Source organism: Triturus cristatus, chromosome 3_2, assembly GCF_964204655.1.
Source record: "Triturus cristatus chromosome 3_2, aTriCri1.1, whole genome shotgun sequence".
NCBI lineage: Eukaryota > Metazoa > Chordata > Amphibia > Caudata > Salamandridae > Triturus > Triturus cristatus.
The window spans coordinates 628,812,977-628,837,868 of NC_140584.1; the positions used below are offsets into that span (position 1 = coordinate 628,812,977).

Genomic DNA, 24,892 nt, shown 5'->3' on the forward strand with positions numbered 1-24,892 from the left:
GTTGGAAGAGAGGCTTATTTGAGTTACTTAATATCTTGTTTTCACATTCTTCTCATTGGTTAACCCTGTATGCATTGGGAGTGTTCTTTGTGAATATGTGTGTTATAAAAGATTGTGCGCCACGAAGTAAAGTGGCAGTCTCCTAAGAACATACCGAGTGTACTTCTGGGACAACTGTACTTAGATGCAGCTAATAAACCTTATCTTCTACGACCAACGGAGTGTCCCATGTCTCTGTTCGACAAAGCAGGTGAACTCAGGAGATTAAGGCGTACCCTGCGCCGCCAGGCCCATAAGGTCCCGGTTCTTCAGTGTGGCCTCAATATTTTCTGATTATATCTAGAGGAGGGAACGCACATGCTTTACATATCACCTGTATTTCCATAGGTCTGCAAATTCTATGAGGTGGCCGAAGGCCTAGTCAAATATAGCCAATCGATAGTGTTCCACTGCACTGTGCCGCCACAGTGTGTTCACTATCACCACCAGTTCGAAAAGAAAACCACACACACACAATTTATTTGCTTCTTTTTTTAAAACAGACATTTTACATTTTGCTGGGGTGAAAAGTCCCAACATCGAAGCAGCGACAAGAAAAAGAAATTATTGATAATTAAAAAAAAAAAAAACAAGAACATTGTTTTCCATTGAATAAGCTGGCACTAGGAGAGTTTGGGAGGGCCTCCAACGTCCAAAGTCACAATGCCAAAAAATACAACTCATGGCCCTGCAACTGGAAAGGCCTCTGGGCGCTTGAGACGTCACCTCCAAACTTGAATGGACCACTTTCCACTCTTCTTTTGCCCAATCCTCAAGGTTTACCACGTACAAAATCAGAATTGGCAAATTGAACCCTTGTAGGTATCCATGGCGAAGAGGCAGAGTCGATGCATGTACCTGCGTCCCTCTGCCCGAAGGGTCTTTTTGCTCGTGATCCCCGTGAACCTCGATTCCTATTGGCAGAGTGTGGTGGCACATGACCCCTTGTGGGCCTGTGTGTCCTTTGGCAGGGCCTTGCCCTAGCGCGCCGGCTTGCCTTGGCACTCTCTCTTGGAGCACTGCGCTGGTTTCCACCAGTCCCCGTTGTGACAGTGGCAGATGTTGCATTCGTCCACCTTCACTTCGATGCCCGCAGGGATGATCGTGCTTCCTGCAAAGCAGTTTGGACCTAAAAACACACAGAAAGGGACCGGAGTTAGAGGTGTGTAGAAAGAGGCAGAGCAGAGTTATTTTGCAGAGAACACCTAGTGAAAAATGCAGAGATTCGGCGTGGGATCAACTATAGATATTACTTTCTCCAAGATCACACAGTGAATCAATTTGCAAAAAAAACGAATATGAACAAACTAGCACCTGTGAAACTGCGCCCAATCACAAAATTCAGTTCAATGGGCACTTACAGAGTCTTTCCCTACAGCTCGTTAGCGTGATCACAAGAACCACGGGCTGTGGTCAGACTGCAGATATATGTGCCAATTATGCATGGGTAATTTGTGCAAGTCCAGAATGTGCCAGCAAAACGTATCCATTCATTTTAATGTAAAGTGTTGCTATCCATTGTCGAAGTGGGGAAAAATAGTAGGGGAACTGTGGCCGGAGAATCAGAGGGCAGGAATATCCTGAGAATCGGGTCATTGGGCGGAGTCAGAGGTGTGGCCAGAAAGAGCAAAACATCCCAATTTTTAGTATTTATTTGGCATTTTACTGCCCAGTTACAGCCTTTTATGTTATTCGATTCAACCAATGGATACATATGTTTATTTATGGTTTAATATGAGTTAGTGACATTAAAATACATTCACAAAATGGGATATGTTTCCAATCACAGAATGTCCCAAAGAAGCTTAAAAGTGGAATCACAAGCCATTTGTCTCTGAGCCATGCAGTTTCTGTCATCAGCACTGTGTGGTATCTTCATGTCTTTGCTATGCATTCTCTCCATAGTTATATGCCCCTGCTGCTCAGCCAGTTTGACTGTCAGGTAATAGAATGTTGATGTGTGGATGGTTTGAGTGAGTGTCGGTTGGAATGCGTGGGCTTAGCAGCAAGGATGCTGCTCCCAGTGGGGCCTTTCTGCTTCCTTACTACCATCTTTTGCTGTAACATGAGACTCCTACTTTAAACCTTATCCTGTTTCACCTATTCTACTGGCTACCCTGCATCTTCATTTACCACACAGTTCTCCCTTCTTCCACAAGAGCAGTTCAAACATGAATGGCAAAATATCATAGTTTGCAAATGTTTTCCACATAATTATGCCTCTGCCATATTTGCCACATTGTACATCATCTGCTGCATAATCTGAGGATTTAAACAAAATGTTTGCAGCTCAAATGGATCAAAGTTACAAAAACGTGACTTGTGTTGCTGCACAGTGGAGGGCCCTTTTTGAAGGCTGACTGATCACCTTTCTCATTGCTGTATTTGTATGTTACACTGGTGCTAATGAGGCAAAGACTTTGCAGAGACTGTTAGTATGTGTAAAAAGTCAAAATAATAAAGTATCAGAAACTTTACTGCATTAGGCTGCAGCCTTATTTTGCTGCATAATTTAGCCAATACAGCGAACACTAAGACATAATTTTGTCCTCCATTGCTGCATAATTCCAGTGGTCCCAAAGCAGGCAGCATGTGTTAAAAGTGTTTGTCCATGAAGCAGCGAGACCGTGAAGTTTGCAAACTTAGTTTGGTGTGCATGCAAATCCTACATTGCTGACCCCTGGTGAGTACACTTCTTTTGCAGAAACAAGGCCAATGGAGGTACCAATGGGTGAAGTGGACTGGCCTCAAGGGCCCTGTGACCTCAGTGACAGTCACTGTCGTTCTAGGGCTTCATAGGCCTGTCCGCAAGACTGGAGGTGAACTACAGTATGGATTGTGATGGACAGGCCTTCAAGGTTAAACCACACTTGTCACCGCTAGGGATCACCTTCTGAACCTAAGACACCATGTCTACTGAGCTCTAGCGGGGCCTTCTAAGGTCTAGCATGGCTGAAGTGACCTGGTTGCCCAGTTCCAAATACGGCAGCTCTGGCCATAGTGCCACATCCTTTTCCCCCACTGAACAGCATACTGCCCCACTGAGAGAAACTTGCACTGCCTTTAGCTGCAACCCAATTGTGCCCCACATTAAACACATGGATGCGACTCAATTCAAATTATGTTCTAGACAAGAGTAATATGATGCCTTGAAAAAAAAAAAGTAATAACGTCCTGGATAAAGCAAACACTCATAGGGAATGCAAGATTAAGTAAAGCATATGAAATGTAAGCAGAAACATGGTTACCTTAACGTTTTTACACTCAATATCCAGAAATCAATGAGTGTTTTTGCCTGAAAGGTTAAGGAGATGTGTACAGGGCCCAGAAGGGACTGTTTCAATGTCCATTGCTTATATTTCTACAAAACATAAGCAGTATGGTTTAAAAAGATCACATCCCTGAACACAGAGCAGAGGGGCATATTATAAAAACTAAAATAAGAAAAATAGCTGATTAACCATTTTCCACTCCACTCATCAACCAGGTATTGTAGTACCTCCAGGAATGGTGCACTTCCCAACCCAGGGAAAACTATGTTGTTCATAGAAAGACGAGAAAACAAAGGTAGCGCTTCACTGGCAAACTTTCTGTAAAGTGGCGCTAATGTGTTTGGGTGTGAATAAAACCAATCTGGTCACTTTGTGACCACTCTAGCTTGCTTTATTTAGAATTTTTTTGTATTTTAAACCTTTTTTTTCTCTCCATCCCGGACTGCACTTCGGAATAGAAAAATGTCAGAAAAAGACGACATTTCCTTAAAAGTGTTTCTTTCTTTTTTGGATTAATTTCACAAATTGAGGAAGGGGGGGGGGCAGCTGACAATAGCGGAGCAGGAGAAATGGACACCGTCCTTTCTTCTCTGGACAAGAAGGAAAAGACAGAGTTCTTTTCCCTCTCACTCAGGTGGCTTCAATCGATCAGGCGGCTTGTAAAGCGTGACTACTCACCCGTAAGGGTCTTATGGTGCGGGGTTGGCATAAGCTGCAGGTCCATCGAAGGTGCTGTGGTTCAGTCTAAGAGCCAGGTCTTGCGGTCCTTCTTGAAGTGATCCAGTAATGCTGATTGCCTGAGGTGGAGAAGCAGGATGTTCCTGGTCTTTGCTGAGAGGTAGGAGAAGGATCTTCCTCCGAATGTGGTCTTGCAGATACGTGGGACAGTAGCCAGGGCCAGTTGGGTGGAACAGAGTTCTCTGGTGGTTGCATGGCATGCGAGGCAGTTATTGGGGTGTGCAACTTCCCTGCCCACCCCGCCCTTCCCCCAATGGCCACGAATGCCAAGCCTTATCCATAGGCCATGGCTATTTCTGCCATCCAGGGATGCATTTTTAAAATAAAAAAGTTGGGGAATGGAGTATAAAAAAATTTGAAAGTAGGGGCACACAAAAAACACTTAGGGGCCTATTAGGATGGCAGGCAGACTTTAGTCTGCCTGCCATCCTTGCGGTGCTGGGACCGGCCGCCAGACATGAGGCGGTCCCGTTCCACTGATTAGGATGCGACTGCCACCCTGGCGGTCGCATTCCGCATATTTGCCAAATGAACATGTTGTGCATTTCCATGCACAACGTGGCAGGCATCGCGTGGTGCCTGCCACCTTGTACATGGAACTGCAGGAGGGTACCATGGGTACCCCCCAAGTGCACCCCCCACTCTCCCCTGCTGGCCTGCAACGGGCCCCCACAGCACATCTCCGCCAGCCTTTCCATGGCGGCATCGCCGCCATGAAAATGCCTTTCACTCAATGCATCATAATATGGATGGCGGTGCCTTCTAGGCACCGCCACCATATTGTGCTCTAGCTCCGCCCCGCCGGCAATCGGAACGATTGCCGACCGGCGGAAAAGCGGCAGACAGACTTTCCGTTCGCCATCCTAATGACCCCCTTGGTACTAATTGACTATTAACTCTAATCTTAGGTTCCAGACTAACGTTCTACTCACAGAAAAGTGCTTCAATCCCTGTCCTTGTCTGCTCTGAACAAGAAGGATAAGACAGAGGGGCAGATTTACAAGGACTGGAGCATCCCTGCATATCAGCAGGGATGCGCCAGTACCGATACGACACGCAATTCTACCCATGCGCCACCACGGATGCATTGTTAATGCGGCACACCGTGGCCCAGGGATAGACAGATGCATGTCGCACCTGATGGTGTAAGGGCGGCGCATTGCTGGAGTCGTGTCGCAAGCACGACGCAACTCCAGCAATTTTCAGAGACTGCCCATACCTAACGTGCTGCGCCACTCCTTACGCCTGCTTCAAGCAGGCGTAATGTTTCGTCGCAGCGGTCTCTGAAAAGTGACTCAGTAAAATCTTGTAGATTTCACTGTGTCACTTTTACAAGGCTTTTTCTGACGGAACTCCCACCCTGCATACATTAAACCTGACGCAGGTTTAATGTGGCGCAGGGCTTTACAACGTGACGCATCTCCCTAGATGCGTCACGTTGTAAATAAGTCTCAGAGTCGTGCATGGTTTATGCCGCCGCTGCGTCACAGAATTGATGTGGTTCAGTCGAAGAGACAGGGCTTGAGGTCCTTCCTGAATTGAGGTAGTGACGGTGATTGCCTGAGGGGAAGAAGCAGGGTGTTCCAGGTCTTTGCTGCGAGGTAGGAGAAGGATCTTCCTCAGACTGTGGTCTTGCAGATACGTGGTAGGGTAGCCAGGGCCAGTTGGGCAGAGCGGAGGTCTCTGGTGGGTGCGTGGAATGCGAGGCAGTGGTTGAGGTATACAATTTCTCCGCCCACCCCACCCATCCCCCACGGCCCGGAACGGCCGAGCCTTATCCATGGGCCATGGCTATTTCTGCCATCCTGGGACACATTTTTTAAATAAAAAAGTAGGGGAATGGATTCCATTAAAATAAAAAAGTAGGGGCTCACAAATAAACACTCAGCACTAATTTTTTGTTAACTCTAAAATTAGGTTCCACTGTAACGTTCTACTCACAGAAAAGTGCTTCAATCCCTATATATATATATATAGTGAAAATTTCCAGCACAGCTGATTCCTCACCAAACGGGGCCGGTGCGATGTCCGGGTGCCGGAACCCGGTTTGTAGATACAGGAAATTCAATATCCGATTGTATCCACAGAAAAGACTTGCACACCAGGGTCACTTTTCCAAGATTATATATATACTGTGAGAGAGGTCAGCCTTAGGATGGTCTTCCCCCAAACTTTTTGCCTCGCCTCCTCCAATTTGCTGAACCTATTTTTGTTGGACTTAGGGTACTTTACAACTTCTAACCAGTGCTAAAGGGCTTGTGCTCACTCCCTAAAACATGCCAGATTGGCTTATACCCAATTGGCATGTTTAATTTACTTGTAAGTCCTTAATAAAGTGGTACTAAATGTACCCAGGGCCTGTAAATTAAATACTACTAAGGGGCCTGCAGCACTGTTTGTGCCACCTCATTAAGTAGCCCTTTAAAAATGGTTCAGGCCTACCATTGCAGAGTCTGTGTGTGCAGTTTTAACCATCCTTTTTAATACATATAAGTCAGCCCTTGGGTAGGCTCTGGACAGCCTAAAGGGCAGAGTGTGATGTGTTTAAAAAGTAGGACATGTACTTTTAAGCTTTACATGTCCTGGTAATGAAATGAGTTTTTCCTGGTAAATTCGCTCTTCTCTCCCATAGGATAACATTGGAGTTGTCCCCTTACATTTTATGAGTGTAATTTCCACATGGGAAGAGATGCCAGATAATGTTTGGTGTCTGGAATTGGAGTGAAAAGCCATGTTTAGTAGAGATGTCTGGTCTTTGATCACAATTTCAAAACTGCCACTTTTAGAAAGTTGACATTTGTCTGCCCTTTTGTGCCTAAAGTCTGGCCTGGGTCATATAACTGGGTGCAACTGGCAGACATTGTCAATTCCTCCCAGACAGTCACACAATGGAGGGAGTAGGTGTGCCTGAGTGGGCCATCTGCTGAGAGGACAGGGCAAAAAGAATTATTTATGGACAGAATGCAGAATAATGTCATGTTTGCTCTAAGTTAGCAGGGTATGCCCAGACATGGGTCCCTTGCTCACTTTGCCACTGGATTCAAGATAACCTGGCTGATGAGGGTTATGAACCCGAAACCGGTCCCAGGATGCTTGTTTCTGGTCCAGGGAAGACATGGTTTGGCAGTTCGGGCTGGACTGTTCCCATGAGGCACAGGGTCAGACTGATTTGCATATGGCCATGTCTGAACTGGGGTGGTGGAGTGAGCTAAAGAATGATAATGGATTAAACCCAGATCAGTTGACTGGGGGTGAGTGTTTGATTTGCTCAAACGCTCCGTCCATCATCTCCTTTGGTATCGCTTTGGGAGGACAGGGCGGAGCTTAGCACAGACCCACTTACACCTGAATAACCTGTGATCTGCCTTCACAGAAAGGGCCTAATGACCCTGCATTGTCACTTCAGCTACCTTAGAGCCAGGGCAGGGGATGCAGGAAATTCATGCCACTTCAAAGCCACTGTCTAGAAGCTTCTCCTACCATCCAGAACCAGGACACCAGGGAATAAAAGAAGAACCTCAGACACCAACTCTTCAGTATACTTCTGAACCTGTGGATACCCTGACACAAAAAAGGACTGCTGTGCTGCTAGATGGACTGTCACTGTACTGCTGCGCTAAAGTAACTGCTGCTCTGATGTGCTGACCTGTTGCCTGCTTCCCTCTTGCCTAGGGAAGAAGAACTGGACCTGCAACTTCATCTTGAACCCAAGATGACAGAGTAAATCAAATGGCTAGTCTGCTGGCCTCCTAACCTGAGCCTCGGGACATAAAGGTCTTGCCAACCAACTCTTGGACCCAGCTGCTGTGTGTTCCTAAGTGGTGCCTCTCAGGTCCTGGACCCTTGGTATGGTTCACAAGCTCTAGAAATCAAGCCTTTGAGTTCCTAGTGAGCATGTAAGGACCCGTTCGCACCGGAACCGCGTTGCTGACATGGAAATTCTGCGCGAGCCGCGGCCATCCCATCTCTTTGTACAGCAAGCATCAACTGCACACAGAGGACCACCACATGAAGCTCCAGCCCTCCCGTCCACAATACCCGACCAGCTCTTTGTGCCACATCGACCACCACCCGAGACGCTCCCCTTCCCCCTGCAACCCTCCCCAACGCGAATGGGACACAAATTAAAAGGGAAAACTTCAGTGGGACTAATCTGGCCCTGTATCCGACCTGTGCTCCATCGTGGTTGGCCTGAACATTTGACTTCAACATGGTTCAGGGTTACCAGACAGCCACTGTTGTGCTTTCTGCTTTTAGGTGCTATTCTACAGTTCATTCTTTAAAAATTCAAAACTCTGGTTCTACTAATTGGATATTTGTCGTTTTGGTCTTGTTTTATATATTAAATTAAGCTCCATATTTCTAACTTGATGTGGGATTTTGTTTGTGTGGTGGTTACTGGGTCAAGTATTTCACATTACACATTGCCTCTAAGTTAAGCCGACTGCTCTCTGCCAAGCTACTTGGGGCTGAGCAAAGGTTAATTTTGGGTTTGCTGTGCCTTGCCCTAACTAGGTTGCTGCTTGACCAGGGCTCACACCCCAGTCAACTTAATTTGTAACATATACTATTTACAATTTACAATTATAGACTAACCAGAGCCCTTTCTTTCTTCCTATAGCAAACATATTCGTATTCCTGTAACTATTTATGTCACCTCTCATGCACCTTGTAAAGTGCATTGCGGCCTAGGGGAGTAGCTATTGACAGTGCAACAGGTGCAGTGGCACGAGGGCACAGAGATCTGAGGGGCCACTACAACCACATTATTCCTTTTTATTTATTTTTATTACTAAAACAGGGGAATTTTTCTCATTTTCATTTCTTGCCGTGTGGCCAATAGTACAAAAAAATTAGGGGTCTAATTATAACACTATGTGTCAGAAAATACCTGTCACTTGAACATTGAATTATCGAATGGTTTCTTCCCCAACTTCTCTAGACTTGCCCTTTGATGCCAATGACCCCATAAACTTCCACCCACTGAACTGGTCTGTAAGATGACATTCTAAGAACAGGGTGAAATGGAGCTGTCCCACATAAAGAGAGTACCAGAAGTACTACATTTAAGCAAGGTATTTGCTACTGTTTTTGGCTGAGATGGCTTAGACAGTTGAAGAAATGGAGGGTAAGTGGTTGTTTGTTCCTGGACAATGCAATAAAGGTATTGCTCTTTGGCTGGTTAAGAATAATTTGTTGATTCCAAGGTAATGTGGTATAGTCATGTATATTGTGTATTTGTGTGCATGAATTATTAGTAGTGACATAGTAAGATGACAAAGTAAGATTCTACAGTGAATGTTGATGAGACACAGAAAAGCCGTTGGGACTGGATGCGCTTCTGGGATCTGCTATTTTATAACTTATAATTATAATAATATATGCCAATAAAGCAATAACTATTCAACTTTCATGTGACTTTGTGATTAATGCTACCTCAGGTAATTATAGTGAACAACAGAAAAGGACATAATACTATAACACAAAAAAAATAACACTCAAACAAAATCGTAACAGGGTAGAACACACCAATATATTTGAACGAATGCGAGACAATAAGAACAAAGCAATGCAAAAATGGGGCAAAAATCACAGCAGCATAAAAACAACACAACACTATGCCATCAAAACATAATGCAGCCCTACAGATATTTTTGTTATACGTTACCACCGATAATAACCGGCTTTCATATTATGGTAGTAAAGGGTGTTTGCACCTAGCTTACCACCAAGAACATATGAGAGGTCAGTCAAAAATGTCTTGTGATCTGGTCCATGTGTTTTTCAGTATCAACTAAAAACAGCTTTATCTGTCTGTTTACCAGACTTATTGTTTCCAAATATTACAGATACATAGAGTGGGCTTTACTTCAGCCCCTTCCTCATGATTGGATGGCTCTGTTGTCTGCTCTTGATTTGCTAGCTTTCCTCCCTATTCTTGTATTTGTCCCATCCAGGATAATTTTGGTCTCACAGTCTTCTGATTGGATGAGTAGTATCATTTCACTGCATATTTATTTGGAAGACCATTTTCTTATTTTAAATTCAGCACTGCTTGACGTTCGGGAGCAAGGCGGAGGGCCTCCTGGGTGGCTAGTCAGGAAGATGTCATACAGTTTATCTTGGACTTGGTGGAGAAGGGGCTTACAAAGGTCACGATCATGGGCAAGGTGGCGGGCATTTCTTTAGTCGGGAAATTGTTGTGGGGCTACCCCCCTCCGCGGGTGAACTGGGGGCAGGGCGCGGGAGTGTGGGCGCGCCTCTCGAGTGCGGAGACCTTTGTCGTGGGAACTGTTGGAACGGGTGCTTATGGTGTTGCCTGGAGTGTGTTTTGATGAAGGGGAAGCAATTCTTTTTCTACGCTCATGTCCTGGATGTTTTTCGGGGCATTTAGGGTTTCAGAGTTGTTGGGGTCCAAAGGGGAGAGGGGTTTGTCTTGGGGGGAGGTTTCTTTCAGTACAGAGGAGGTTAACATATGGCTTCGAAAGGCGAAAACAGATCAGAAAAGCAAAGGGAAATGGGTGGTTTTGAAAAGGGGCGCACGTCGCCAGTGTGTCCTTATCGGTGGAGGCTGCGGTGGAAATCCTTGTTGGGGGAGCAGGGAGGGCTGGTCTTTGCTCATGGGGATGGGCGGTGCGTAAAGGCTTCCCAGCTGTTAGCGGCACTGAGGAAAGCGCTGGGTAGGATGGGGATCGACGGGAAGGGGTTTGGCACGCATTCCTTTCGGATTGGGGCGGCGTCAGAGGCCCATGCTCGGGGTTGGGGGCGAGGGGACATTATGAAGCTGGGTAGGTGGTCATTGGATTGCTATCAGCGTTATGTGCGCAGCGCTGCTGGGGGAAAATTTTTGTAAAAAAAAAAAAAAAAAGAAATGTTATCTGGTGCTTTTCTTGTGTCTCATTCTTGTTTCTCCTTTCAGGTTCGGTTATGGGTCCCCTCGCCAGGGAGATGTCCATCTGGATTGTGGGACATTCATTTGTGAAACGGGCGCAGGTCCAGACCTGCTCGAGCTACTTTGGAGACAGTTTGGGGTTCAATAAAGACTTATTTTCGGTGGCTTGACGGGGTAGGGGGGGTATGCGTTGGAAGGAGTTGCTGTCGGTGCTGAACGGTCTTTTGGTGGCGTGTAGGTGCCCGGATGTGTTGGTGTTACATCTGGGGGAAAACGATATGGTCAGGGAGACTGGTTTGACGCTGATGCGGGCTATGAAGAGGGATTTGTCGTTGATCAAAGCTCAGTGGGCAGGGTGCTCCATTGTATGGACAGAGTTTGTCCCTCGGAGAGTTTGGAGAGGGGCGGTCAATCCGGGGGCAGTTGACAAAGCTAGGGGAAGATGAACACTGAGATGGCGAGGTTTTGTCGGCACTTAGGGATTGGTAGGATTGCTCATAGGGAAATTCGGTACGACTCGCATGATTTTTTCTGGGATGATGGGGTACACTTGTCTCGGCTCGGCATGGACCTGTATTTGTTGGAATTGCGGGAGGTGTTAGCACGGTTGTTAGGAGTTTACCGTTGTAAAAAAAATAAAAAATAAAAAGGAAAGTCGAACGGTTGGGGGGGGCAGAAAAAGAGGGAGGCGGTGTATCCGCCTACACTCCCGCCTTTTTCTGGGTGGCGGGGTGGTTGACAGTTGGCCGGGATTGGCTGGAGTTTGTTGTTATATGTTTGGTAGTTAGTGAGTAGGAACAGGGAAAGGGTAACCATATAGGATAAGTTTAGATTAGAGGTTGGTTAGTTACAGTAGCACAAAGGCAGGTAGGGATTACGGTCAGGGGAGTTTAGGATTTGGAAAGGCTAGATTGTGTAGGATTGGGTTATATTATGGTTATGGAATGTTATGTTGTATTTTGTGGGATGGGGGAACTGATGTGGGGATCGTAGGGGTGAGGGGAGGAACAAGGGGTCAGGAAATTTTTGTATAGTGAGGTGTTTAGTTTTGTAAGGCAGTGGCCAAGGGATGAAATTGTGATATGCACCTGTTTCAAAAAAGCGGCCTTTTTCACACACAATAAACTGGTCTCGTGTCGGCTCGCCCCCATCTCCCCCCTTTATCTCCCAAGGTACAATTTGACATCACCGTGAGGAATGCGTCAGCTGCTTCCATTTACCAGCTTTGTGAAAGGGCAGAGATTTTTTTCCCATACTCCCTAGCCTCCCGTTTTATCACATTAAGCACCCAGACCAGGCTTGGTACTGCTTTGTATTAACACATTACGCTTTTCTAGGTAGTTTGTTGCCCGCTACTGCCGTTTCTTAGGTTGGGTTTGACTCAGGCTTATTTTTCCAACAGATTGCACTTGCTTCACGGCTTGGAAGAGAGAGATTGCGCGCGTGTGTCTCGCTCCCTTTAGGCATGCTGACACTGTGGACCCAACTGATAGGAGCCATTATTAATCCCTTGTCCACAGTGACTCCAGAGTGGACTCCCCAGCCCTTCCCTGCCAGGTGAGCGGTCCCCCAGCTGTTCGTTTCCGTACATATTTTTCATAACGTGCTGGTATTTAATTTGTACATGATATAGTGGAACTGTGGGGCCTGCTGCAGTTTATTATTTGAGGCCATGGCTACAGAACTACTCAAGAGGCTCTGAATACAATATTTGGTTTTTAGTAGGTCTACACCCGCTTGTTTAGCTGTAGGGGTCTGATGGCTATTAGTTGTGATTTGAAGGATTGGCACTTTGTGGTGTAATTCTCGCAGGGATGCAGGGTCTGATGCAGTATGGTTCCTGGGACTATCGCCTCGTAGCAATGCCCAACACTGTTTCTAAAACAAGTAGAGCAACTGATTCTGAGAGAATCGGCGTGCACTGAGTCTGCCCGCAGCCCACGCAGGGGCCCCCATAGGAGGGCGGCCATCTAGGTGCCACATTGGGCACAAACCCAGCGGGTCTAGTGTCGGGACCTAAGGGGTCCGGTGCTTCCTGTCGTCATTTCCAGAGTGCAGAGTGGGCGAGGGCCAGGTATATTTACCTCCCTCACCCATCCGGCAATCCTTTCGTGCCGAGGTTCCATGCCGTCTGGTCGTTTGCTCGTTGGAGCTGCTAATGCGCTGAGTCCATAATCTCCCCCTCCCCTAACCCTCAACTCTTCAGCACCGCCCAGCCATAGCCTGGGCTGGTGTCCGCTAGAGGGGGGAGGTTATGCAGCAACCCTGGTCCAGATTCAGGTTCACTCGGAAAAGAAGATGGCATTGTGGTCGGGGATGCACATGGGGGCAGGTGGCCGTGGGCGATGCGTCCGGGCCTCCTCCCACCCCTCCTTTATGTGTCAGGAATGGACGATAGGGCGGGGGGCACTGTTGGATGGGGCCGGTTGGCTCATTTGTATGCGGGGTGCTGGTAGCGCTATGGTCGTGGGTTCAGCACAATGGAAAAACAGTTTTGGGGAGCAACCGCCATGGCGCAGGGAGTGGCGCACGCGAGTAGGACAGGGCCCCCCCGAACCACCGCGTAGGGAGACAGGCATCTGCCACAAAGCAATCGCTGGAGCGAGGAGGGCACTGCGATAGCTCGCGGCCCCTCCTCGACACGATAGTTGCCCTGCCACACCCCACCCCAGCAACTAACAGCTGGGGAGGCGACTAATCTGGGGATGCCAAAATTTACGACATGGGTCCAGCAAGGTCATGGAATGCGGGTAGGGGGTGCCATGGGTGCATGTGGGCCCTTCCCAGCACTGCAGGAACAAGTCTGCCCCACCCCAGCAAGAATATATGTCGTTACTACGCATTCCGTTGCAACGCATGCCTTTACCACGCATGCGTTACAACGGAATGATTTTTCTAGGCATAGCCTTTACCTCCCATTTTTCCTTTACCACGCTTTTTTTTTTGGGGGGGTGAGACCCCCCCAAGCCCCCATTTTTTCTTTTTTTTGCCTTTTTCTCACGTCTTCGCCGACACTAAAAAAGGACTGACGCATTTTTTCAGATGAGGAAGAAGACGTTCCGTGAAGACGTTGCTTGCGTGGTAAAGACGGTCGTGGAAGCAATACGCGTTGTGAAAACGTTTACGAGGTAAGTGTACCATTGTAAACGTAACGCGTAGAAAAGCCTTCGTGGTAAAAGGCTGTTTCCCCCCCAGTAACTGCCACACGGGGGTGGCAACAGTTCAGCACAGGATGCATTGTTGTATTTCAGGTGCGAAAGGACCCCGGTTCGGGACTGGGCGGAAACAGCTTTTGATTGAACTGATACGCTCAGTGCACTCTTGCTGGCGTGACCGATCTTTAGGCAGGGTGGATGAACAGCTGCATAAATGCCTCCAGCAGGGCATTTCAAGGGTTGGGTGTGTGTATCCTGGTGTATCCATGATTGTGATTTCTCAGTCGGGGGTAGAGCCAAGGTTACTTCCTTGGCGGGGTGCGCAATGCATGAGCCCAAGGGCTAGTTGTGTGGTGTGGAGAGGGTGCCACAGGAGCATGTAGGCCCTCCCCACCACGGGAGGAACCAGGCCCCCCAGTCCCAGCAACTAGCACGCTGGGGTGGCAACGATGTGGAGGGGATGCATGATGCTGCGGGCCCCAGGCAGTGGGCTTGAGGCACAGGTAGGGTGCCGCAAGAGCCACAGTGCGCACTTGGTGACAGGCCTCGGTGGTGGTCCACTGGGCGCGGGGAGGGTGTTCTGGGTGCGCGGGCCCTCCTTTGCGGATGCCACGCCCTTGACCTGGGGGTTATTGTGGGTCGCACTGCACGCGGCACCCTTTCTTATGAGCTTTTGGGCGTGGGGAGGGGTGCAGGTGGCACGCAGACCCTCCCTGTTCGGTAGCAGTATGCAGGTGTAGGATATCAGGCGCACCCTGCGTGCTGGAGGGGGAGTTGAGCATTTACCATTGTCTTTTGTGTCCCCAGCTAGCTGTTACCGATCCGGGCCTATCGTGAACAGCTACAGTGTGAGCGTGCACGAACGGACCAGGTTGTCCTTAGCAGGTACAGGGTGATTTGAACAGATACCCGACGGCGCTAGTGGCAGCTCAGCAAGGGGCAGCATAGGTCATTTGAGGGGACCTGAGTGAAAGTATTAACAAAGTAACCTATTACAGGATCAACACGTATGCAAGGGGAGGGAACCGTGACTAGACTGCCAACTTGTAGGAGAGAGGTATCACCGGGACGTTCTCAGGTATGCGATACGCTTGGTGCGCAAGGCCGGGGAGTCTGCGAGGGAGCACCCATTTCCATGAACTTCCTGCGGGGTGGGCAAGAGTGCGCGGCAGGGTAGAGGTGGCGGGGAGTTGGCAACCCTTAGAGGTCAACTCAGCGTGACTGCAATATTAAGCGGGAGACAGCTGTTAACATTTTGTTTTTTTATCCTCGCAGTCGGAGTAGTCGTTGATATTTCAGTAGGGCGAAGGACAGCATCAGGTCACGCCAGGGTCGATACACAAATAAATTTGTCACTGGGTGGCCGCCTTTTTCAAGGCGTGGCATGGATAGCCAGGGCTCTCCCTCCCTAGTCTACCATTTGCCCCCCGTGGAAGATTCACTGCCAGGCACGTCGCAGGATGTGCAATGGGTGGCTTTCATGCAGATGGCCAAGACCAAGGGTTTGTGTTGGGCGAAGGGAATCTTGAACTCGCACGAGGCGGAAAATTTGGGGTTCATCATCGACGCTCCCATCCTTGAGCAGCAGATGAGTGCGGACACAGAGCATTAAAGGCCGAAACAGGCTTGCAGGCCGACCAAACATAGACTTCCCTGCTGATCCGCTGTCACCTAGAAGTAGAGTGCATTCAACCCCTTGAGATGCCGCCCCGCAACAGCACCCCCGTATGCCCAGGCCCAGGGACAGTGGCAATGACAGTTAAGTCTAATTGGTCGCACACTGCTCCACCTACCAAGCGTGTTACCCCAATGAAAAATGGTCCCTGAGGTCAGCGTCGGCGAGTACGCCTATGCCCGTGTAATGCATGCAAGTATGAGTAGCGTTAGCCATCCCTGGACACGTGTTTCGAGGTAGTTGCCTCTCGTCAGCAGGGAGTAGGAAAGTGTGTAGGGTTGCTGTGTAAGCTGCTAAAATCGTTATCAGGTAAAGTACCTCTCGTAGTGCGCAGGTGCGTAACCATGAGCCCGTCGGCTCCGCCGGCTCAAGGGAGCCTGAAAATAAAGTTAAGTCAGTGGCAATGACAGACAGTAGTGCAGCCACAATGATGTCTGAGTCTACGGACTAGATGGGTAAGCTCATGGACACTATGATGAGTTTCATGTCAGAATTTAAATCCAGTTTTGGTGAACAGGGCCCCCCGCCAACTCACTGTAGCCCAGCCAGCAGCAGGGAAGGGGTGCAAGCAATTATGAAAGTGTGGGGAACTTATTCAAACAAAGTGCAAACCTCTAGCGCAGTCTCTGTGGCAGCTATGCTGGCATTTCCCACGGAGGTGGCGAGACAAATGGAGCCAGAGTTGACAACTGGTTTATCAGCAGCACGCATAAGTGCACCAGCTCCCAGCAACACACCCACCCCACTTCCTCCCCCAGCCCATTCAGTGGCTTATGTAGGTACGCCAGCCTCTCCCCTTGTAGCGCCTCCCGTGACTCTCGCTCAGAACTCCGCCCTGCCTGCTGCTAGCATGGATACCCAGAAGGTACCGCTGACAGCAACAGTCATCCCGCCTCTTATTACTGTTGCTCCCTTGCTGTCTGGTCGTTGCTTTCTAGCGTGGCAGGTCCCCTTGGCTGTCAAGGAGGGGATCTGGCGAGGGGACTTCATTGATATTTTCACACTCCTAATGCATGGTCTGTATACTGTGTACTGTCGGCAGTACTAATGGAAAAACACCCAGACTTGGGCCCATGTTTATTCCAATATTTCTGGACTATTCACAACAAGGCCCTCAAGTGGGGAGGCATGGGTTGGTATAACTATGATCGAGAGTTTAGGAAAAAGATGGCCATGTGCCCCAACATGGGTTGGGACTAGAAGGAAGTTCAACTTTGGATGGAACATATAGGTAAACACACTCCGCAGAACAAGGAATACCACACCAGATACCAGGGTGGGAACTCAGCAGGAAGGGGTTCTTTCCAGTCCAGGAGGTGTAACTTCAAACAGCCCTTTCGAGGCGCGCGGGGGGAGCGAGCAGGAGGGGAGGTTTCAAGCACAAGTTCTCTGGAACTTGTAGGCTGTTCAATGCTGGATCCTGCTCCTGGGTCAAAACGTGTAAATTTGCACACACTTGCAACAAATGCGGGGCTCCCCACCCTGCAGTGGCCTATTACAGCAAACATGAGCAGCAGCCACCCAGTAAGAACAAGCAGGACAGTTAAAAGGGAACAGCCTAGCCTGCTGCAGTTTATTATTTGAGGGCCATGGCTATAGAACTACTCGAGAGGCTCTGGATACAATATTTGGTTTTGAGTAGGTCTACACCTGCGTGTTTAGCTGTAGGGGTCTGATGGCTATTGGTTGTGATTTGTAGGATCTGCACTTTTTGGTGTAATCCTCGCAGGGATGCAGGGTCTGATGCCGTATGGTTCCTGCGACTGCCACCTCGTAGCAATGCCCAAAACTGTTGCTAGAATAAGTAGAGCATCTGTTTTGCGAAAAGGAGTACATGAGCATTTTTTGGAGCCTAAAATGCTGATTCTGAGAGAATCCGCGTGCACTGTTTATATAGTCTCGAGGACAGACCGGCACTTCTCCCCGCGGCAATCCCCTGGTGCCGCAACTGACCAGCAGTTTGCATTTCCCAGGTTGGTTTCCTAGTTACTTACTACAGATCCTTTGCTCTAGTGATTGCCATCTCAGGCACACTCCAGTCACTGAAGGAGACAAAACACCGGTTAGATCATGGAACCTTTTGCAAATTGGACCCTGGGGAATAGTTTTCTAAATATATATATTTGCTTCTTCCAAATTAAAACAGGGCTTCATTTGCTGCATGATGGATTTAATGAACACTGTAGTGAAGCTTCAAGATGCAGCATTTTGAATAGCCGTGCCGCGTTCCACCATGGTAATCTGCATTTGAAAACTCTGCCGCCAGAACCCAAAAAAAGCTTTGATCCATAACATAGAGATGAAGGTTCAATTCTAAGGCCCATCTATCATATGGGATCCTGCAAATGACGTCTTTGGAGACAGCTGCAAGTGCGACTGACTCTGTCCCAGCTCCACGTCAATTCCAGAGAAATCCCCTTGCCTGGAAATCTACCTATCTCGCTTTCATCCATCCAACCTTGATATAATGACGTTTGTGAAATATAATAAGTTGACTCAATGTTATCTTATGGGACATGCAGGGTGAGGGTGTTAACCCCGTCTTGCTGAACGTATTAGTTAGGGGGAACAACCTTTACAACGCAACTTTTACAACGCACTACCTTTACAACGCATTTTTTACAACGCATAATCCATTACAACGCATGACATTACAACGCATACCATTACAACGCATTTTTAAAAACTACCTTTACAACGCATTCCATTACAACGCATACTACCATTACAACGCATACCATTACAACGCATAATATTACACTACACTATCCAACACTTACCCTACTGTTGCACCCCCTGGAGTTAGAATAGTAATTTTTACCCCTATACTATCCAACACTTACCCTACTGATGCACCCCCTGGAGTTAGAATAGTAATTTTTACCCCTATACTATCCAACACTTACCCTACTGATGCACCCCCTGGAGTTAGAATAGTAATTTTTACCCCTATACTATCCAACACTTACCCTACTGATGCACCCCCTGGAGTTAGAATAGTAATTTTTACCCCTATACTATCCAACACTTACCCTACTGATGCACCCCCTGGAGTTAGAATAGTAATTTTTACCCCTATACTATCCAACACTTACCCTACTGATGCACCCCCTGGAGTTAGAATAGTAATTTTTACCCCTATACTATCCAACACTTACCCTACTGATGCACCCCCTGGAGTTAGAATAGTAATTTTTACCCCTATACTATCCAACACTTACCCTACTGATGCACCCCCTGGAGTTAGAATAGTAATTTTTACCCCTATACTATCCAACACTTACCCTACTGTTGCACCCCCTGGAGTTAGAATAGTAATTTTTACCCCTACACTATCCAACACTTACCCTACTGTTGCACCCCCTGGAGTTAGAATAGTAATTTTTACCCCTATACTATCCAACACTTACCCTACTGATGCACCCCCTGGAGTTAGAATAGTAATTTTTACCCCTATACTATCCAACACTTACCCTACTGTTGCACCCCCTGGAGTTAGAATAGTAATTTTTACCCCTATACTATCTAATACTTACCTTAAATGTAATTTAATATAATGCGTTGTAATGGTATGCGTTGTAAAGGTAGTATGCGTTGTAATGGCAATGCGTTGTAAAGGTATTTTTTAAAAATGCGTTGTAGTGTCATGCGTTGTAATGTCATGCGTTGTAATGGATTATGCGTTGTAAAAAATGCGTTGTAAGTGCATGCGTTGTAAAAGTGTGCGTTGTAACGTCATACATCCATTAGTTAGTTTATGGTCAGGTTTGTTACTGTTTTTGTCTTTGCAGTCAAAAGGCACCGTAAGATTATTGCCAGTGCTTTTCCAAACACATAATTAATAAAACCTGTTGTCAGTTCAGTTTTTATCAGCTTTACGTATTCCAAGCCTGGTGCCCTTCACAGTTTTTTTACCTCTCTCATCTTGGGACCCTGCGGCCGCACCTGCTTCTCCTCCCTCTGTTCAAGCCCAGTCTTCGCTCTTCCAGACCTTCTTCTGGAACCTCTTCCGATTTTAAAACTGCATCCCTCTCTGCTCTCTTCCTCTACCTCATATACACTCGGTTGTGGTAACGTGTTCTTCTCTATGACCACTCAGAAACCATGGGTTGTGGCAATGCTTAATTTTTTCTTGTTTATGGAATGTTCCCAGATCTCATAGTTTTTATGTTTCAGACAAACATCTTCGGATTTATCCAGTGTATTATACTGGGTCACTTGAGGCTTCCTTCAAAAACACGCATTCTCCACCCAATTCCCTAGGAAAAATAGTGGTAATTAGTTTTGTTTATTAAATGGCACCAACGTCTTCAAGGATCACATCACTTAGCCACTGCTGAAATCAGTTACCATGAAATAAGACACATTTTCAGACTTCGGTTCTTAAACTTAAAATAAATGGATAACATGAGTTGAATGTACCCATGCTGTGAGTGTGAGATGCAAAGCAAAGCATGAGACACACAATTAATAGACGGAATGCAGAACAAATGAAAACATTCACCCCCAGTCAAGAGATCTTGGTAAAATCCATCATTCTTTTGCTCTCCATGCCACCCCAGTTTAGAGCTGACCATATGCAAATCAGTCTTGACCCTGTGCCTCATGGGAACAGTCCAGCTCGAATCAAGCTATCCTGGCTGAAGAGGGGTGAAACCCCGAAACCAGTCGTAGGATGCGTGTTTCCAGTCCAGGGAGGACCTGGCTTGGCAGTTTGGGCTGGACTTTGCCCATGAGGCACAGAGTCAAGACTGATTTGCATATGGCTGGGTTCAAACTGGAAGGGCATGGTGAGCAAAAAATTAGGCCCAGATTTCTGTACTGGGGTGAATGTATACCATTGTTCTGCATTCTGTTCATCAACTGTTGTTTTTGCTTGTGAGTGTGAGATAGACACTTCATTTCCCTACGCCTATTTAATCTCTTACTTTGTGCTTGCATTAATGTGTGCGTATATATTTAAGGCTCCAGCTTCCATGCTGAAGACACAATTCCACACAACACAATTCAAAACTTCCCAGCATAATTACACTACACATAATACCACTCAGCACAACTTCATTCAACTCCACATAAAAACACTCTACTCACTGCCACATAAAGATCCCACACATAAAACCAATCTATACCCCATAGCAACAATCCACATAAATATACTCCACAAAATTCCATATAAATACAATCAACACAGTTCCACGCCACACAAATCAACTCAACACATTTCCATTACACACCACATAATTCAACAACTAAGCACATAATACAAATCAACAACACAATTAAATAACACACCTCATAGATACAATCAACACCACCTAATTCCACATCACACCACAAAATTCAACACCACAGCACATAATTAAACTCCACTACATAACATTCCACAACACAAAATACCATACCACATAATTACTCTCCATAACACACAATCCCACTACACAAAACTCCTATACACTAAATACCACATAAGTACTATCCACATAATTCCACTATACCACATAATTCTATTACACACCACATACATCCACTCCAATCCAAAACACATAACTAAACAAAATTACATTTACAACGCCAATAGTGTTAAGTCTCGCAAATTCGAGACCTATTGCATTGCAAATGCTTGTTTACTTTCACCGTCGTGAGTGCCTTTATTTTCACTTCCACCTCCTCTCCCTGATGTTTCTCACCATGTTCCCGCTCTGTTATTTACTTTATTTATTTACTTTTGCGAGGGGCGGACAGCTGTAAAATGTTACAGAGCTGCTTGCCCCCTTTCCTTACTTTTTATTTTACTTTTATTAATTTATCATTCTAACCTGGCAGTCGCCCATGTTAGAATGGTATATTGGAATGCCCGTCTTGTGTTACCATGCACATGTGCGCATGCATCACTATGAACACGTTCACCTCGGGTGGCCATTTTGCAATGTATTTTTAATAATGAAAATCAATTGAAAAGGGGGGGCTGTTGGCCCCCCCACCCGCATGGCGGTGCGGCGACCCCTCCCCTTGTCCTCCGGACATCTCGGTGGTGGGGCGTGTCCACTGGGGCGCGCCCTGTCACCGATTGGTTGCCACTCCACCCGTGACCCGGATGGCGTTAATCGACATCCGGGTCGGGGGGAAGGGGGGGGTGGGGCGCTAGGAAATAAAGAGGCGGGGAGCGCCCAGGTGACCCCCTTGTTGCCTGGACGCTCCCCCACACCGGACGTGCCCCGCGCTCGGGGCCTCGTGTTTTTTAATTGTTTTATTTTTTCTGTTTGCTCCAGGTTGGATTCGCGCGGCTCCCGGCTTCGCCAGATCAGCTGTGATTGCCGGCTCGAGAGACCCCCGACGGACGCGCTGCTACCTGGTGAACAAGGGGACGCTGGCCAGACACGCGGTGGGCGATAAGTACCGTTGCCTTGTCCGGTTTTGTTGAGGTACGGTAGTTGGAGTGGGGGCGGTGTTGCGTGTGGCTTCCGGAGTCGGCGCGTGCACAGCACGATAACATTCTCGGCTCCCGGAGGCTGCGCGGCGCTGCTCTCATTGTCTCCGGTGCAGGTGAGGGGTGAGCATAGCTGAAACACGAGCGCGCCTTATACCGCCCAGGTCGGTAGGGTGGGGGTTACATAGCGGAACGGCCTGCACACGTGGGCAGCCTTTTTTGTGGAGCGAATAAGGGGGTGAATAGGTTGTTTTATCGGGCAATTTTACTGTTAAGACCCTGAATGGGGGACAGTAGGCGGTAAATAGGGGGTTTGGGACTTTTACCTTTGTTGATTGTGCCCAATTGGGATGTGGCTTCTCTGTTACCAGGTGCAGTGGGCTGGGCAGTAAAAGAGTTCGAGCAAGTACATGGGGGTTTAACTTTATACAGTCTGCTTTGCATAACTGTGGGCCTTAATATTCCCAGGAATTAATGCATTTTCTGTTTCAGGTGTATTGTTACTGCATTCATCCAACGTCACGTGGTACGCTCTGAGTGGTGGACAGCGGTGGTGGTCACAGGTCAATTCCGGCTGGGAGTACGCAGGATTGGGACGGTAAGAGGAGAGCGGGGGGCTCGCATTACATCGCTTCTGGTAGCCGCCGGGTGGGTCTACGTTAGAGTTTACTCACCCCTGACAAACCGGATAAGCCGGGGCGTTGCGGCTACGGTTGCATGGTGCTTACAGCCCCCTGTACATCCTCCTTCTGGTAAAGGTATTAAGCACACTCACACCTGTGTTGGAATACTAGGAGTGTAGGGCGGTGCACCTCAGTCATGCCGAGGTCGATGGGTGAGAAAGGAGGGTCCAGGATGGAGGTTATGATGCAGGCCATGATGCATGAGATGAACAGCATTAATAGGCGGTTGGGGAAGGTGGATGAATTGGAGGCCCTCATGAATGAAAGGTTTGCTGATTCCCCAGGCCCTTCAAGCAGGCCCGCGCGGCGGCGAAAGGCGCCCTTGCCAAGGGGCGATTTTGCTAGCCCGCCAAAGAAGTCTAAGGCCAAGAAGCCCAGGTGCAGTGCCCCAGCCCCAGCAGTTCCGGTCTCGATTCCTCCCGCACCCGCGAGTCCAGTACCTTTGATACCTGTACCGGTAGTTCCGGAGCCCGCTGCACCGGCTCCTGCCATGCCGCCGGCGTTACCTCCTGTGGGCCCTGTTTCCCCGCCCGTGGCACCCGATGCCAGTGCCGGGCTTGCCGCCACCGGTTACTCCGTTGCCTGCCATACCAGTGCCACCGGCCACGCCCCCTGGGGCGCCCGTAGTCCCAGTTGATAACTCGGACTCGGTCCCTGCTGAATTGGCTTCTCAAATAGCGGCCTTATTGCCTTGGTTACAAAAGGGGGGCGTGTTACCGGCTTCATCAGATCACACTGCGGAAGCAGCGCAGTTGGTAGAAAAGATTAAAGCGGCAGCGGCAGCCGACAGAGCTGCGGTACCCTCATCTGCTTCACTTTCAGGTTCCAGCCCCGCTCAACGGAACGCAGATGGTGGTCAACCAGCCCGGGTACAAGGAAATGGTAAGGAGGTGGCGCTGCCTCTCTTAGGGGATGGGTCAATACCTTCCAGGAGTGAGAATTTGGCACAACATGTGTCCCAGGCAACGAAAGAAATTATCTGGGCGGGAAAATATATTTACATCTTTTCATTGCTACTTGATAGCAGGGAAATGGAACATGCGAAGACACTTAAGGAATGGATGCTTCCTAGTGAATGGAGGGCACAGTGTTCTAGATTTAGGGTGGAGGAAACTTTGCTCAACTGGGTCAGGGCTTTCGCCGTATTCACGACCATCATGTCCGAACGGCCGCCTAATGTGCAGGCGCCATTGGCTTGCTACCAGAGTAGGATTGTGGGGTGGAGCGAGCAGTACCCGGGGGATGCCTGGAAGGAGTATGATGTCAATTTCAGGAAAGCTAGAGAATTTGACTCATCACTGACATGGGATAGGGTTGACTCTGTGTCGTGGCATAGGCAGTTCTCAGGGAGCTCGGCCCCACTCCAGTCCACCAGTGCGGGCAGGGGGTACCCCACCAGACCTCATCACCCCTTTCGGGCGGCCCAGGGGAGCGAGGTCCCGGGTAGGAGTAGGGGGGGGGTTTGAGAGGAAAGGGGTGTGCTGGGATTTTAATAAGCGCACCTGCACGAGGGCTCCTGGCACCTGTAGATTTAGACATGCATGTGCAGTCTGCGGTCACCCCTCCCACCCCGAGTCATCTTGCAGGTCTAAGCAGGGCAACCACAGTCAGAAGGGTAGGGGGAAGCCGGAGTAGTGCAGATAATTTGGTTATCCCCACCCCTATAGATGTTTTGGCAATGATTCCTTGGTTGAATAGGTACCCGAATCACACAGCGGCCACTCTACTTCAGGAAGGTTTTTCCCAAGGTTTTAGGATCCCGGCAGGGGGGTACACAGGGAGTGCACATTGCAGGAACCAACTGTCAGTACAACATAACCCCACAGTGGTGGCTGCTAAGATTAGCAAGGAACTCTCTTTGGGTAGGATAGCTGGCCCTTTCCAGACGGTGCCTGTTCCCAATTTTGTGTGTTCTCCACTAGGGGTAGTACCTAAGAAAGAGAGGGGGGAGTTCAGACTGATCCACAACCTGTCGGCACCTAGAGGAGCGTCATTGAATGATGCGATTGAT

General features: G+C 48.2%; 1 protein-coding gene across 2 annotated transcripts in view; it reads right to left on the reverse strand.

Annotated features, from left to right (window-relative positions):
• Positions 1-538: 538 nt before the first annotated feature.
• VWC2L (von Willebrand factor C domain containing 2 like) overlaps positions 539-24,892 on the reverse strand; it is a 641,767-nt gene continuing 617,413 nt past the window's right edge. Inside the window, exon 4 of one of the 2 annotated variants that reach the window (XM_085648556.1) lies at positions 539-1,168. In XM_085648556.1, coding sequence (XP_085504682.1) covers positions 1,020-1,168 — 149 coding nt within the window. In that variant the 3' untranslated portion in view covers positions 539-1,019. Of the gene's footprint in view, positions 1,169-19,918; positions 20,031-24,892 lie in introns of those variants that run through there. The other variant, XM_085648557.1, reaches the window with a different exon arrangement.